Source organism: Cnephaeus nilssonii (genome assembly GCF_951640355.1).
Source record: "Cnephaeus nilssonii genome assembly, chromosome: 21".
In the NCBI taxonomy this organism is placed as follows: domain Eukaryota; kingdom Metazoa; phylum Chordata; class Mammalia; order Chiroptera; family Vespertilionidae; genus Cnephaeus; species Cnephaeus nilssonii.
In genome coordinates this window covers 29,125,085-29,138,515 of record NC_137092.1, presented here as the reverse complement: position 1 = coordinate 29,138,515, position 13,431 = coordinate 29,125,085, and the positions used below count along the sequence as shown (strand labels likewise).

The following is a 13,431-nucleotide window of genomic DNA, read 5'->3' as shown; positions in this document are numbered from 1 at the left end:
AGTTGGTTTTTATGTTTTTGGTTTTTATAGGTTTCTGATATATATCAGAATACATAATTAGAATTACAATAGCTTGCCTCATTAATGGCTGCCAATTAATATTCAATTGCATTACTTAGTCTCATACCACACATGATGTGTATGAGGAGGGGAGAAAATGGGAAAATATTATTAATATGTCATTTATAATGGCATAATTATATTCCAGATACCAAATCTCCCCTCTAGTCCTGGACTGGGCATTTTAAAAATGCAATAATATTATTGACTTTTTTTTTTTTAACCAGTGAAGTATACAGTTTTAAGCGTCACTTATTTATGAATTTCCACTTGACCAAGGAGCCATGCTTGAAAAAATTATTACATAAACAAATCAGAACACAATCATCTACTTCTAAAGCTAAATTATATTTAACTTTAAAGCAGAAAGTCAGCTGTGAGATTTCATGTTAGTATTTGTTATAACTAATTTCCCTTCAAAGGAAGAAATAGGTTGTCATTTCAGAAATAATTGATATTAGGGGATATGCTGACACTGTATTCACCAGTCAGCAATAACAAAAGACATTTTATTAAAATGCTTATCTTCCAGCATACTGGATATATTAATGGGTGGGTATCATTGACAGGCTTCTAGTTGATTATTCGAATACCTTTTGCTTTTCTAGTGACTTCAATAAGTAACTGTTAATTTAGGGATCTTAAAAAATTTTTTTGTTGTACTTGTTCACAGGTGGCAGACTGTGGTCATATGTCAGTAAATTTCTCAACAGAAGTCCTGAAGAAAGCTTTGACATCGAGGAAGTGAAAAAACCTGCACTTACGAAAGTTCACCTGCAACAGCCGACTTCCAGTCCTCAGGACAGCAGCAGCTTTGAATCCAGAGGAAGCGATGCTGGACCCACGCTTCAGGTTCTGCCTCTGAAAAGTAGTCTTACCCTGAGCTCTCAAGATGATAGCAACCAAGACGATGATGGCCAAGATAGCTCGCCAAAATGGCCAGATTCTGGCTCAAGTTCAGACGAAGAATGCACTACTAGTTATTTAACATTATGCAATGAATATGGGCAAGAAAAGATTGAACCAGGGTCACTGAACGAGGAGCCTTTCATGAAGACTGAAGGAAATGGTGTTGATACCAACGCTGTTGAAGGCTTCCCCACGCACCTTGTTGCTGACAGCAACAGCCCCAGCACCCAGCTGATGGCACATGAGCTGAAATTTTCCCCAGGAAATGATGACCTGGAAACAGTTAGTTCTCCAAGGACATCAGATTCCCTCAGTAGATCTAAAACCAGCTCCATGGAATTCTTTAGGATAGACAGTAAGGATAGCACTAGTGAACTCCTAGGACTTGATTTTGGAGAAAAAATGTATAGTCTAAAGTCAGAGCCTTTGAAACCATTTTTTACTCTTTCGGATGGAGACAAGAGTTTTAATATTAGTGAAAGCAAGGCTATAGCTCAGGACACCATTAGCAGGGGCTCTGATGACTCTGTCCCAGTTATTTCTTTTAAAGATGCTGCTTTTGATGATATCAGTGGTACTGATGAAGGAAGGCCTGATCTTCTTGTAAACCTACCTGGTGAATTGGAGCCAACAAAAGATGGTGCAGCAGTGGGACCTGCTAAGTTTACACAGACTAATGTAGGTATAATAGAAAGTAAACTATTGGAAGCCCCTGATGTTTTATGCCTCAGGCTTAGTGCTGAACAGTGCCAAGCACAGGAAGAAGAAGGCTCAGAAGAATTGAGTGACCCCTCTAGGCTTCCACCTGATGGTGTAACAGAGAAACACTATGTACAGGGGAGTCCTGGGATGTTGTTTGTAGCTGCTGTTGATCATAGTAGTTCAGACATTTCCTTGATGCATAGCCCGCACCCTAACTTGCAAGGACTTGGAGTGGTCGAGTCGGCAGTGCCTGCAAACAATACAGAGGAAAGCGTATTCCCTGCTTCTGACCCACTCTCAGGTGCTAACGAATACAATGCAGACACGGACACTTTAAAAACTGAGGAAGTATTGCTGTTTACAGATCAAGCTGATGATTTGGCTGAAGAGGAACAGACTTTATTTCAGAGAGACTCTGTGACTAAGGAAGCGAGTGGGCTAGCACTAGAAGGAGACAAGGAGATACATCAGATTTTTGAGGACCTCGATAAAAAATTAGCACTACACTCCAGGTTTTACATCCCAGAGGGCTGCATTCAGAGATGGGCAGCTGAAATGGTGGTAGCCCTTGATGCTTTACACAGAGAGGGAATTGTGTGCCGCGATTTGAACCCAAACAACATCTTATTGAATGATAGAGGTCAGGAACTTTTGCAAATGCATTTCTTTTTATTCGCTGTTGCTTCCAATTAACTGAGTAGGCGTTTTATCTTGTAATTAGTATCTTCATTTCCTATCTAGAGCTTCATTATCAGTGCAGCAAATTCACCCCCAGTAATAGCTTCTAGTACTTAATGATGCCATTATTCTTAATGATACTGTTTTTAGCTACAAAAGGAGTAATTACAGTTCACTTCTGCAGAAAATGGAAGAGAAAAATGTTTTGATTTCTCCTGTCGTTTTGTTTTTAGGACACATTCAGCTAACGTATTTTAGCAGGTGGAGTGAGGTTGAAGATTCCTGTGACAGCGATGCCATAGAGAGAATGTACTGTGCCCCAGGTTAGAGTCATCTCTTACAATGTTTTGCTTGCAAAAGTAGCCCGCAGCTCTCATTTCTTTATGGAAGTTGTATTTGTCACTAGCAGTTTACATATATGTTGGATTTGGTTTTCTCCTTAACCCTTCAAAAAAAGAAATTGAAACCATTATATAATCCATAGTTGTGTGTGTGTGTGTGTGTGTGTGTGTGTGTGTGTGTGTATTTGTTGTTAAATGGGTTTGTACGTCTCATTAGAAATGTCTTAACTCCTTAGTGTTTAGAAAGAACTTTAAATACCCTGAGTCTCTTTAAATGGATGATTTTTATTAAGATGTGAGAGGTAATTGATTAAATAGGTAAAATTCCTAAGGCTAAAAATATGGGTAAAATATAGAATTAAAAAAAATTTTAGAGTAGATTTTAAAGAGCTCATTCCATATTTTGAGAAATTTTAGGAAGCATGTTCTTCTTGTTTTAAAATAGCCTATTTTGTTAAATATTTGATATAACAGGTTTCTCTTTCTCTTACTGTATTGTCTTTATTCTTCTAATTAGAGATTTATTTCCAGGGATGTTAGATCCTTTGTTGAAAACTACAGGTCAGTTAAGCATATGAATTGTATTTGGTTAGTTTCTCTTTGCCAGAATCCAAAGTTTGTTCACCTTTTGCCTAGCAGTCAGCCTCTTTGGATAGCCAAAGCTTCTTCATTTGTCACCCCACGGGCTTTCAAAGGAGGTTCAAGCTGATTATGTTGACATGATCTGCTTAGTTGTTGATTAATACAGTGTTTAAGTGCTTACTGGCTAACCAGTGTATTATTGATGCTAACATTGTTTCCCTGCATAATGGGAAATGATTATAATTAGGATCGAAGGAGCTATATTGTTTTAGTTACAACCTTCATTGTTAAGAATGATTTCTGTAATGGGGAATTTCAAAGTTTTCCAACTTGCAGAGCAAACATCCTAAAACTTACGTTCTGAAAACAATGATTTGGATTTTCTTCTTACCTTATTCTCTTTCTTCTCCCAAATTAGGGCTCTTTGTTTTTATGTCTTCCTAGGGGCAATGGAGCATGCTTACATTTTCTTGTTTCTATCAAATACATAATATTATGCTGTTTTTTGAAACCTTATTAGTATGATTTAGTTAATGGGATAACAAAAATGTTTTCATAGTAAAATCACTTTGTTAAGGTTATCTAGTTCTTTTTTTTTTTTTTTTTAACAGACTCTCCTCTTTTCTAATTTGGTAAGAAAATACATGTATTAGTTATAATGAATTTGAGGTTTTGGAATCAAAATTAAATCTGGGGATTTTTAAAAAGTGGAATCCTATTAAACCTTGAAGTCAAGTGCAGTATAAACCTTAGTTCAAAACCAAAGGTTTATGGAGCATTGTTTAATGTTTATACCTGACTCATTATTTCCTGTTAGTGTTGTTGTTACTTTCTTACTGGAAACTCTGTAGGGTTGTACTTTGGCATTCCAGCAGATTATTTTTCTTCAGTTTAAAGTACAGTCATGTTTACTGTTACATTATAGCATGTTGACCTCCTGAGAGTTTAAATATGTATGGAAAAGAATCATACCACACTCATTAATAGATACAACTTTCAATTTTGTGTCCTGAAATACTGAATTTAATAGATCAGTATCCAAGTTCTACTTTTTAAGCTTTTTCCCCCTCAGAAATCACAGTTAGTACAGTTGACCAGCAGGTGGCAGTCTACCATTAATGGATTTTTGCTCTCATCTTCCAGGTTGTCCTTCACTAACATTCAAAAAAAGCTGTAGTCTAAAGAAGGGTTTTGTTTTAATTATTTGCATAAAAGAACTGTACTTTCAAGCTTTGTGAGTTGCAAAAGTGCCCTAGTATTATGGCTTGCATTGAACAATGTGGAAAGTCTCTTCGTTCCTTGGGCTTTTTAGTTTGTTTTATCAATAGGATAAAATAAAACCAATACCCCTGTAATGGCCTTAACTGAAAAGCAATGCTAGTGTTCTAAGTTAGATGATCTTAGATCTAGAGAGTTACAGGACTTATTTAAGTCTGTGTATTCCTGCCCCTTGCTTACAATGCAAAGGGAATTAGAGCAAAAATTTATAAATTACTGCGTCTCAAAATTGAAGGGCAGTCCTATTGATAAAAACTACAAGTAGGCTTTCCTCCTTCTCTCAAAGAGGTGGGAGTAATGATAATATACTAGTATTTCGTCACTCAAAAATCACAAATCAATGAATACAGGGGGACATAGAGTACTTAGTCCTCTTTTGATCTACCTACCCTTAGAAACATTAAGGGTTTAACTAATTCTTCCCCACCTCCCTGCCCTTCCATTTCCCATCGCTGACCTTCGTATTATTGTCCAAGTAACTCTAAAGCATATTAAGCTGATGATGTTTGCTTAGAAAGTGAAGTTGTCACAAGATTACGGTGAAAACGATTCACTTCTGTTTAAACAGTGTGCAACCTCTACCCCTTCCACTCCTCCCTCCTGGGAATCCTTATCACATATTTGTCCTAAAAACATTACCCACCTGCCCTGTACTTTATAGTATCAGCAGTGTATCTTTTTATCTTGTGGATGATGTGCCTTTATATTTTGAGAAAAAATTTCCAGTAACAGATTCGATTTACATGGACAGAAACTTGAGCAAATGCCAGACTAGCAGGGGGGCCATTATTCTGCTCTATAAATAAGTTTAAAAAAAGAAAGAAACACACACACAGAAACCTGTGAATCAACATGTTTTGGTCTAATTGAGGGGAAAAGCAAGATAGATAAATTTTGAAATGCAAATGATCACCTTCTGTTATTTAAGTATAGTTTTCTGCCAACTTTGTGATCTTAGATTTTAAAGTCCGTCATTTCAACAATGTATATATACTGCCAAGGATGTCTGTTGTTGACAAGCTTCTGTAACAAAATGAAGAATGTTTTTTAAAAAGTTGCGACTTTTTATTTCAAAGAAAACAAATCTAAAAACAAAAAGACAAAAACCATGGAGCATTCTCTGTCTACATCTGTGAAAAAGCCAGCAAATAAATGGCTGCAGCTGCAGGCCCATCAAGAGGGTCTTGAGAATACGAATTCAGTGATCAAACCCAGCCCTGTTTTCAAAGTAGAAGCCCTTCCTTTTAGGTTCACTTTGTATCCTTAGATTATCTAGGATGACTCTCTAGAAAGGTTTTACTTTAAATAAACATCATTCATGGTAAATGGGTTCCTTTCATACCAGAGAAACAGAAAGGAGTTCAGGAAGAGCAAAGAGCAAAGAAATTGTCCCCAAAGTAGGAATAGATTGTGTAGCATGACAATACAAATATAACAGTGTCCAGTTTCCATATGAGGAGACTTTTAGATGCTGTATTAAGAGACTTTTAGACAGGCTCCCCTATTTTCCATTGTGAGAGATTATAGAATAAAAACTGGAGTAAATTGATGATTCTTCTTCAGAGGACTTCCTTGTAGTTACTCTGATTTTATTTCTATTTGCACATACACAGGCACGCAAAGGATTTTGTGTGTTTTATCATTGCAACTATTTATTATAATATAGAAGTAATTTTTTGTTATAAAATTTCAAGTATTAAGAAAAACTAAAATGTCAAGAAAGTATTTTTCTTAATTTTTTTTAGCAGTCTTGCTTGAAGACTTTTTAGACTTGAGAATTTATAGGTGAATATAAGTGTAAATTGACGAAGTCTAAAATGCTCTTTACTGCATCCCAATCTCTACGCTCCCAGATGTCAAATGACAGCTTTGCTTCCTCTCGTAGGCGATTTCACACTTGGAAACAGCTCACAGCTGACAGGGAAAAGTGAAACATAGAAAAATCATGCTGAACACTATCTCTGAAATTCAGTTTTAGAGCATGACATTTATTTACTACCATCCTTTGCTCTTCTAGCCTGACTTTATCAAATAGTCCATGAATATATTTTTTGAGAGTAGTCTCCCATGCCCTTCTCCATAAACATGTTTCACACACAATTTGTTGCTTTTTAAGCATGTTGCTCTATGTGATAGTTATGTATTTGATAATTAGATCTAGGACTCAGGTCATGAGTGGTTTAAAATATCAGGAGGCTATCATAAGTTTAAAATTTTGAGATGGAATTGAGACTTGCTAAACCTTGATATTTGTCCCATATCAGCCATTAACTCATTGCATGACCTTATTGTGCAAGTTATTTAAGACTTTCTAGGACTTACTTTACTGGTAGTAAAATAGATTAGTTGAGTATAAAAAAGATTACAGGTGTCAAATCATCTAATTTCCTTCTTATATAAAATACAGTCAAAATTCAAGTCCATCTTATTAAGGCAAGAATTTTACCCCCAAGGGCAAATATTAATTTCTTGTCTAACATTGGTAGGGTTAAAATAATTATTTCACTTGGGGAACTTTCTAAGTATGTATTTTTACTCATAGAGTTGTACATAAAGAATGTATTGTGGAGCCTGGCTGGCTGAAGTGGCTCAGGTGGCTGAATGTTGTCCATGCAATGAAAAATTGCTGGTTCGATTCCCAGTCAGGACACATACCTGGGTTGTGGGTTTGATCCCCAGTCAGGGCACCTCTGGAAGGCAACTGTTCTCCCTTCTTTCCCTCCCTCCCTCCCTTCTTCTCTGTAAGCATGTATTCAGGTGATGTGGGGGGAGGGGAAATAAAATATATTGTAGAAATGAGGGATTTATGGAAAATATTTTTATTTAGAGGGGGGGAAAAAAAACAAGACAGCTTTTGAGTATGGTAAAATTTGAATGCCAAGAGTCTCAGCAAACAAAATTATTTAAAGAAGAATCATTTAGATCTGAGAATTTTGGGATGAGGAATATAATTTTAGGAATGCAAAGTTGATAGAGAAAGCAAAAATATTGATGTATATTTTGAAATATTAATGATATAACCAGGAAATACAGGTATATCCCTGGTGTAGTCTCTCCCCACCTCCCACTCCCAAAGAAGAAAGAAGAAAAAGGCAAGAGGTAGCTTTTAGAAGTAATGTTAAGAGTAAAATATTTGTGGTTAATACTTAAACATTATAGTTCACAACAGTAACTCTTCTGTTTGATGTATCCTTAAGCAAAACTTCAACAGTAGCTTTCTTGTTCATAGTAAACGTTTTAGTGTTTCCCTTGAATGATTACCAAGTACTTCTAATGTTTTGCCCTCAGTTGCTATTGTCATAAAAATGAAATCTGTACCTTTGAAAGAGAGTCAGTAACTTTTCAAGTTTGTGATAAAGTAGTGAAAATTTTACACTAAGCATTCACTGATGCAGTTATTGTATATTGAAGAAACTTGTGCCCTGAGTATAGAGCCTTATAAGGATAAACAAGAAGAGCTTCAAGTCAACTCGAGTCTTAGTTGTTCAGGCAAAGCCATTCTGAAGTAAAGAAGATTAAATATGCGTTTGAGGTTCTAGACCCTTAGGATCCATCCCTAGGTAGGATGTGTCCTGGAGCCCTCATAAACTGTTAGCTAGCTACTTTGACCAAATCATCAGTTTCTCTACCATGTAAAATATTGCCATTTTGAATCTCCATGAAGTAGCCAGGGCTTACTTCTAAGTAATTATTCACAAATACTTCTTCAAATAAATCTTTTAAAATGCTAAGACTTAAAAAAAAGCAAGTTAAATTACTGAAGTTCCTTTACTAGCAGTGCATGTAGCTCTGCCCGCCTAACAGAGCAGCAGAGCCGCAGAGAGAGGGAGCTGCGTCTGTCATTTTCACAATTTTCAGTTAGCCTTTTTCCCATCAATCAACTTTAATGGCGTTGGCTGGGTAACACTGTGACACCCAATGGCTATTCAGAATGGAGTTGTTGTTGATATGATCAATGGAAAATGGAGCATGCTGTTGGTTTTTTTCCTACTAGAAATGCAGGGTGAGAGAGAAAGCAAGACTGTATAGAGCTCAGAATTATAATTATAATCAGTCAACCAGAAGTCATATGGTAGTTACCCGTTTCTCATTTTATTTCACAAGAATACGGTATAGTAATGACACCTATAAACTATCTTGAACAAGTAATTCTTGGCTGGAATGCTGAATCAAGTTAAATCAAGGAGTTTTGACTCAAGTTGTGCAGATAATTGCAGGAAACCTCAGAACATGGCTGCCAGGTCACCACGACAACAGGAAGAGTAGAGCTGGGTAGTGGGAGAAATGCAGAATTTGGTATTTTGTCAAGCCTAGACTGAGCTGACGGTGGTGTACACCTACATCCAGTTCCCCACGTATAACAAAACAGGCCCAGGGGTCCAGGTAATTGAATTAATGTGGTGTCAGGAAGCAAGGCTAGAGAGTGGGATGAGCCAAGAAAGCGCGAAAGGTGGACCCAGCCCACACCCCTCCCTTCACCTTGTGGCCACCTGGGCAGCAGAGCCCCAGCCTTGCAGACTTCTCTCTGCAAAGTGCTGGCCTCTGTCATTGGCCTTCTCTGGATAGCAATCTAACCAATTGGTGATACAGGCCACTTCTAAACAGTCCAGATACCCTCCTTGACAAATACTGCGTTTGAATAATCATTTGAATACAATGTTGGGGGACTTAATGCAATGTAGAAATGCTAATTGGGTAGCCAACATTGTTTGAAATAGGATAAAATTAGAAAAAAGGAGGAAAATGGCCATTTGAAATGCTACTGTAGGAAATGCAAGTTCCAGGTTCTAGTTAGTCTCTCACCCTGAGAATTGAGATCTGCACAGACCTTAGGCAAGTAAATTTCTTCTGCCTTTGACTACTTTGTTTCAAAGGCACAGTCTTTTTCAATGGTTTTGTACCAATACATTTTTAAACTTTAAACTTCTAAACTTTGATGATTTAGGTTATAGGTATTAGAGGAACAATCTAAACTTGGAATTAAAATGAGAAAAGGAGGTGATCAGTTGGAGGTGATCAACCCTGCAGGAGAGGGCAGTTAGGGGTGACCAGGCCGGCAGAGGAGGGAAGTTGGGGGCAAACAGGCTGGCAGCAGAGTGGTTAGGGGGTGATCAGGCTGGCAGGCAGAAGCGGTTAGGGGCAATCAGGAAGGCAGGCAGGCAAGCAGTTGGGAGCCAGCAGTCCTGGATTGTGAGAGGGATGTCCGACTGCCCATTTAGGCCCGATCCCACCAGGGGATCGGGCCTAAATGGGCAGTCGGACATCCCTCCAGGAGTCCCAGATTGGAGAGGGTACAGGCTGGGCTGAGGGTCAACCCCCCGCTGTGCACGAATTTCGTGCACCGGGCTTCTAGTATATATATAAAAGCCTAAGCGACCAGCCGACTGGCTGACCGGCTGGTAGCTATGACGCGCACTCACCACCAGGGGGCAGATGCTCAATGCAGGAGCTGCCAAAGGACAGCAACTTTGCAGAGTGCCCTCTCGCACTCTGGGACCCCTCGGGGGATGTCGGACTGCCGGTTTCTGCCCGATCTCTGCAGGCCAGGCCAAGGGACCCCACTGGTGCACGAATCCATGCACCAGGCCTCTAGAATCTAAAATAATATCTTTGGAGGAAACTAGGTAGTGTGGTTGTCCTACAGTGCACGTAAATGAATTTGATTTTGACAACATTTAAATAAAATTTCTAATGGATATTAAATATGTCACTAGGCCAGCAGCCAGATATTAGAGCCAGCTTACATCTTTTTATAGCACACTTCATGTCTTTGTGGGCCTGGATTCCTTACATCGAAAAGGGGCAGGGGAAACTTTCGGAGACCTCCCAACCCTGTCTTCTTCCTGCTCCCAGGGCTTTTTAGCTCTTTCCTCTGCCATATGCTATTTGTGCCAGAACAAACTAAATGTAGGGATGCAGAGGGGAGCATTGGAAAGGGTCCCTGCAGCACCCACTGTAAGCCACTGTCATGTCTTGCCTGGACTGCTGCAGTCATCAGCTGCCCGGCTCCATTCTCACCCTACTTTTGTTTCATCCAGCAGGCAGAGCTTTAGATCACGTCTGAAACTTTCTAGCCTGCCACATGTAAAAGTACCCAATGGGACCTAAAGAAATGAATGTGATGAGGCCTTTTAGGTGTTTTGAAAGCCTTGAATGAAGAGTGCTACCAAACACATGATTGATATATTTACTCAACAAACATTTATTAAGTGGCTCCTGTGTCCCGGGCACTGTGTCTAGGAGCTAGAAATAAAAGACATAATTGGTATAAGATTGACAGTTACTCTTGAAGATTTATATAAAAAAAGAAACTACCCAAACAGAAGACATATACTATTGGTTAAGTAGGACATTAATAGACCTTTACAGGTGAATGATTGTATTTATAGAATGGTAATTTACCAACCTAACAAAAGATATGCTTAGCTGTCCCTCTTCTTGCAATTTGGTTCCATATACTGTTGGATTCAAAAACATTCTTTCTTCTGTGTTTCTTTCTCTTTGCTCTTTAGTCATCAGCTGTAGTGGAAGACTAATGCTCGGCCCCTGCATAGAAAATCTTTATACACAGCAAGAGCTGGTGAGAGAAATTGACTAGAATTTTGTAATTCTAGTCCCTTTCAATTAGCAACAGATGCTGCAGGGAAAGGCTGTCTGTGTAGGAACACAGCACTAATGTTTCCATGCTCTAGCTGACGTGGAACACTCATTGCAGAGAAAGATGTGCTTTTCCTCGGTCCAAGTGCGTCAGTTTGTCACTGACGATAGATTTTTTTTTTTTTTTGACTGCGCTCTACTCCAATCTAAGACCATTAATGAAGTCTGGCTCCCTTAGAAGCAGGTTAACAAATTTTTGGTTACTTACAACAGCATTTTAAATCTTACTGAACACTTAGAATTTATAGAAAATTTACTCCAGTTTTTTTTCCCTGACACTATAAAAGTGTACAATGTGTTTAGTTATAAGGTTTATAAGAATGCGGCTTAATTTTCATATTGTCTCATTCACTGAATTCCAAAAGCTACTGTATTTTTGTTACTTACATTTATTTTTTTTCCAAAAGAAAGAGTTGCAATTCTTAGGGTCAGTTTTTAAAAAATAAAATTTTTAATGTTTTTCTTTAAAAATTGATTTTAGAAAGAGAGGAAGGGAGAGGGAGAGATAGAAACATGGCATCAACATCAATCTGATGCCTCCTGCACACCCCTTGCTGGGGATTGAGCCCACAACCCAGGCATGTGCACTGACCGGGAATCGAACCGGGACCTCCTGGTGCATGGGTTGACACTCAACTACGGAGCCACACTAGTGGGCTTAAGGTCAGTTTTTAAAAATTATTTTGGAAAAAAAATTTTTAAAAATTATTTTGGAAAGTTTTAGAAAATATTTTGGAAAAACATTCTGTGGCATTAGAAAAATGTATTTATCCCTCCTTGCCAAAATATACTTACTACTGATTATTATTTTTACTAGAGGCCTGGTGCATGAAATTTATGCACCAGGCGGTGTCCCCTCAGCCCAGCCTGCATCCTCTCCAATCTGGGACCCCTTGAGGAATGTCCAACTGCTGGTCCAGGGATCGGGCCTAAACTGGTAGTCAGACATCCCTCTCACAATCCGAGACCACTGGCTCCTAACTGCTCACCTGCTTGCCTGCCTGATCACCCCTAACTGCCCCCCCTGATGGCCTCGTCAACCCCAACTGCCCCCCCACCGGCCTGGTCGCCCCTCACTGCCCCCCTCTGTCAGCCTGGTCGCCCTTCACTGCCCTCTCCCCCCCACCCCCGCCAGCCTGGTCGCCCTACACTGCCTGCTATTCTGTCGTTTGGTTGTCCCTCACTAACCCCCCTGCCGGCCTGGTTGCCCCATGTAGCCTGCTGCTCAGTCGTTTGGTTGGCTCTCACTAACCCCCATGCCGGTTTGGTCGCCTCATACAACCTTTTCGGTTGTCTGTTCAGTTATTTCAGTTGCGACGGTTGCTTGCCTTTAAAATTGTTCTGTCATTATGATATCTGGATAGAGTGCTAAGTCATTTATGTGACAGATTCTCCCAGCATCTAAATATTGGTTTAATTTGACTACCACATAAAAACTTATTTGTAACAATTGCTGCTTTTTCATTGAGGTTTATATGACCTCTAAATAACAGTTCCACAGTTACAATTTCTTTGAAGTGGTTAAGGAAAACAGTTTAGGAAAAATATTTAAATACTTGTCCTAAATTAAAATAGAATTTCTTTATACAGGAAATTCTTGTCTAAGAAAATTCTAAACTTCCTATGTGTTCTACCATGTACTGGAAGGAAGATAGCAACAGAACATACTGCCTGATAGAGGCTGTGGAATTGTCTCTAGAGATTTTTGGGATGGGTGTGGGCAACTGTATTGTTAGTATTAGTAAGTGGAAGGATGAGAGGACCTATGTGTCTCCCTTAGAAGAAGCACCAGGGAACAGAATCAAGTGACATCACCAGCTTGTAGGTGTACCTGGAAAAACCCGTCAAGGACTGCCTGCGTACCATGAGGTTCCCTGATTTATCCCAAATTGTAACAGGAATGTCTCTTAAAGAGTGAGTTTGGGATGCCGAGGGCACCACAGTTGCTTGAAATGTAAGATGATTCTTCTTTATAAAGCTTTGTAGAAAGATTAGTCTTTATTTAAAGCTTGAGTCTGAGATTCATGTTCTAGCTTTTTCCATTTTCTATAAAATTTCCAGCATAGTTTTAGCGTTATCTTTGGTTATTTCTGAGTCATGTCTTTGACAGATCTATGTAATTTAAATCATGTAGTCCTAAAAGACAGGGCCTGAGCCTGTGGATACCCTGTATGATGTCTGTTGTGCTGAGATCATGTGGTCTGTTCCGTGTCTTTCCTACTGC

General features: G+C 38.9%; 1 protein-coding gene across 5 annotated transcripts in view; it reads left to right on the top strand.

Moving 5' to 3' along the window:
- The window catches only part of RPS6KC1 (ribosomal protein S6 kinase C1), a 503,192-nt gene that overhangs the window by 102,931 nt on the left and 386,830 nt on the right, over nucleotides 1-13,431 (top strand). For all 5 annotated transcript variants that reach the window (XR_013812996.1, XR_013812997.1, XM_079761915.1 and 2 more), the window contains 2 exons: nucleotides 734-2,311; nucleotides 2,583-2,672. Coding sequence is in view for 3 of the 5 variants with exons in the window: in XM_079761915.1 (XP_079618041.1) it covers nucleotides 734-2,311; nucleotides 2,583-2,672 (1,668 nt within the window). In the remaining 2 variants the exon portion in view is untranslated. The remainder of the gene's footprint in view (nucleotides 1-733; nucleotides 2,312-2,582; nucleotides 2,673-13,431) is intronic.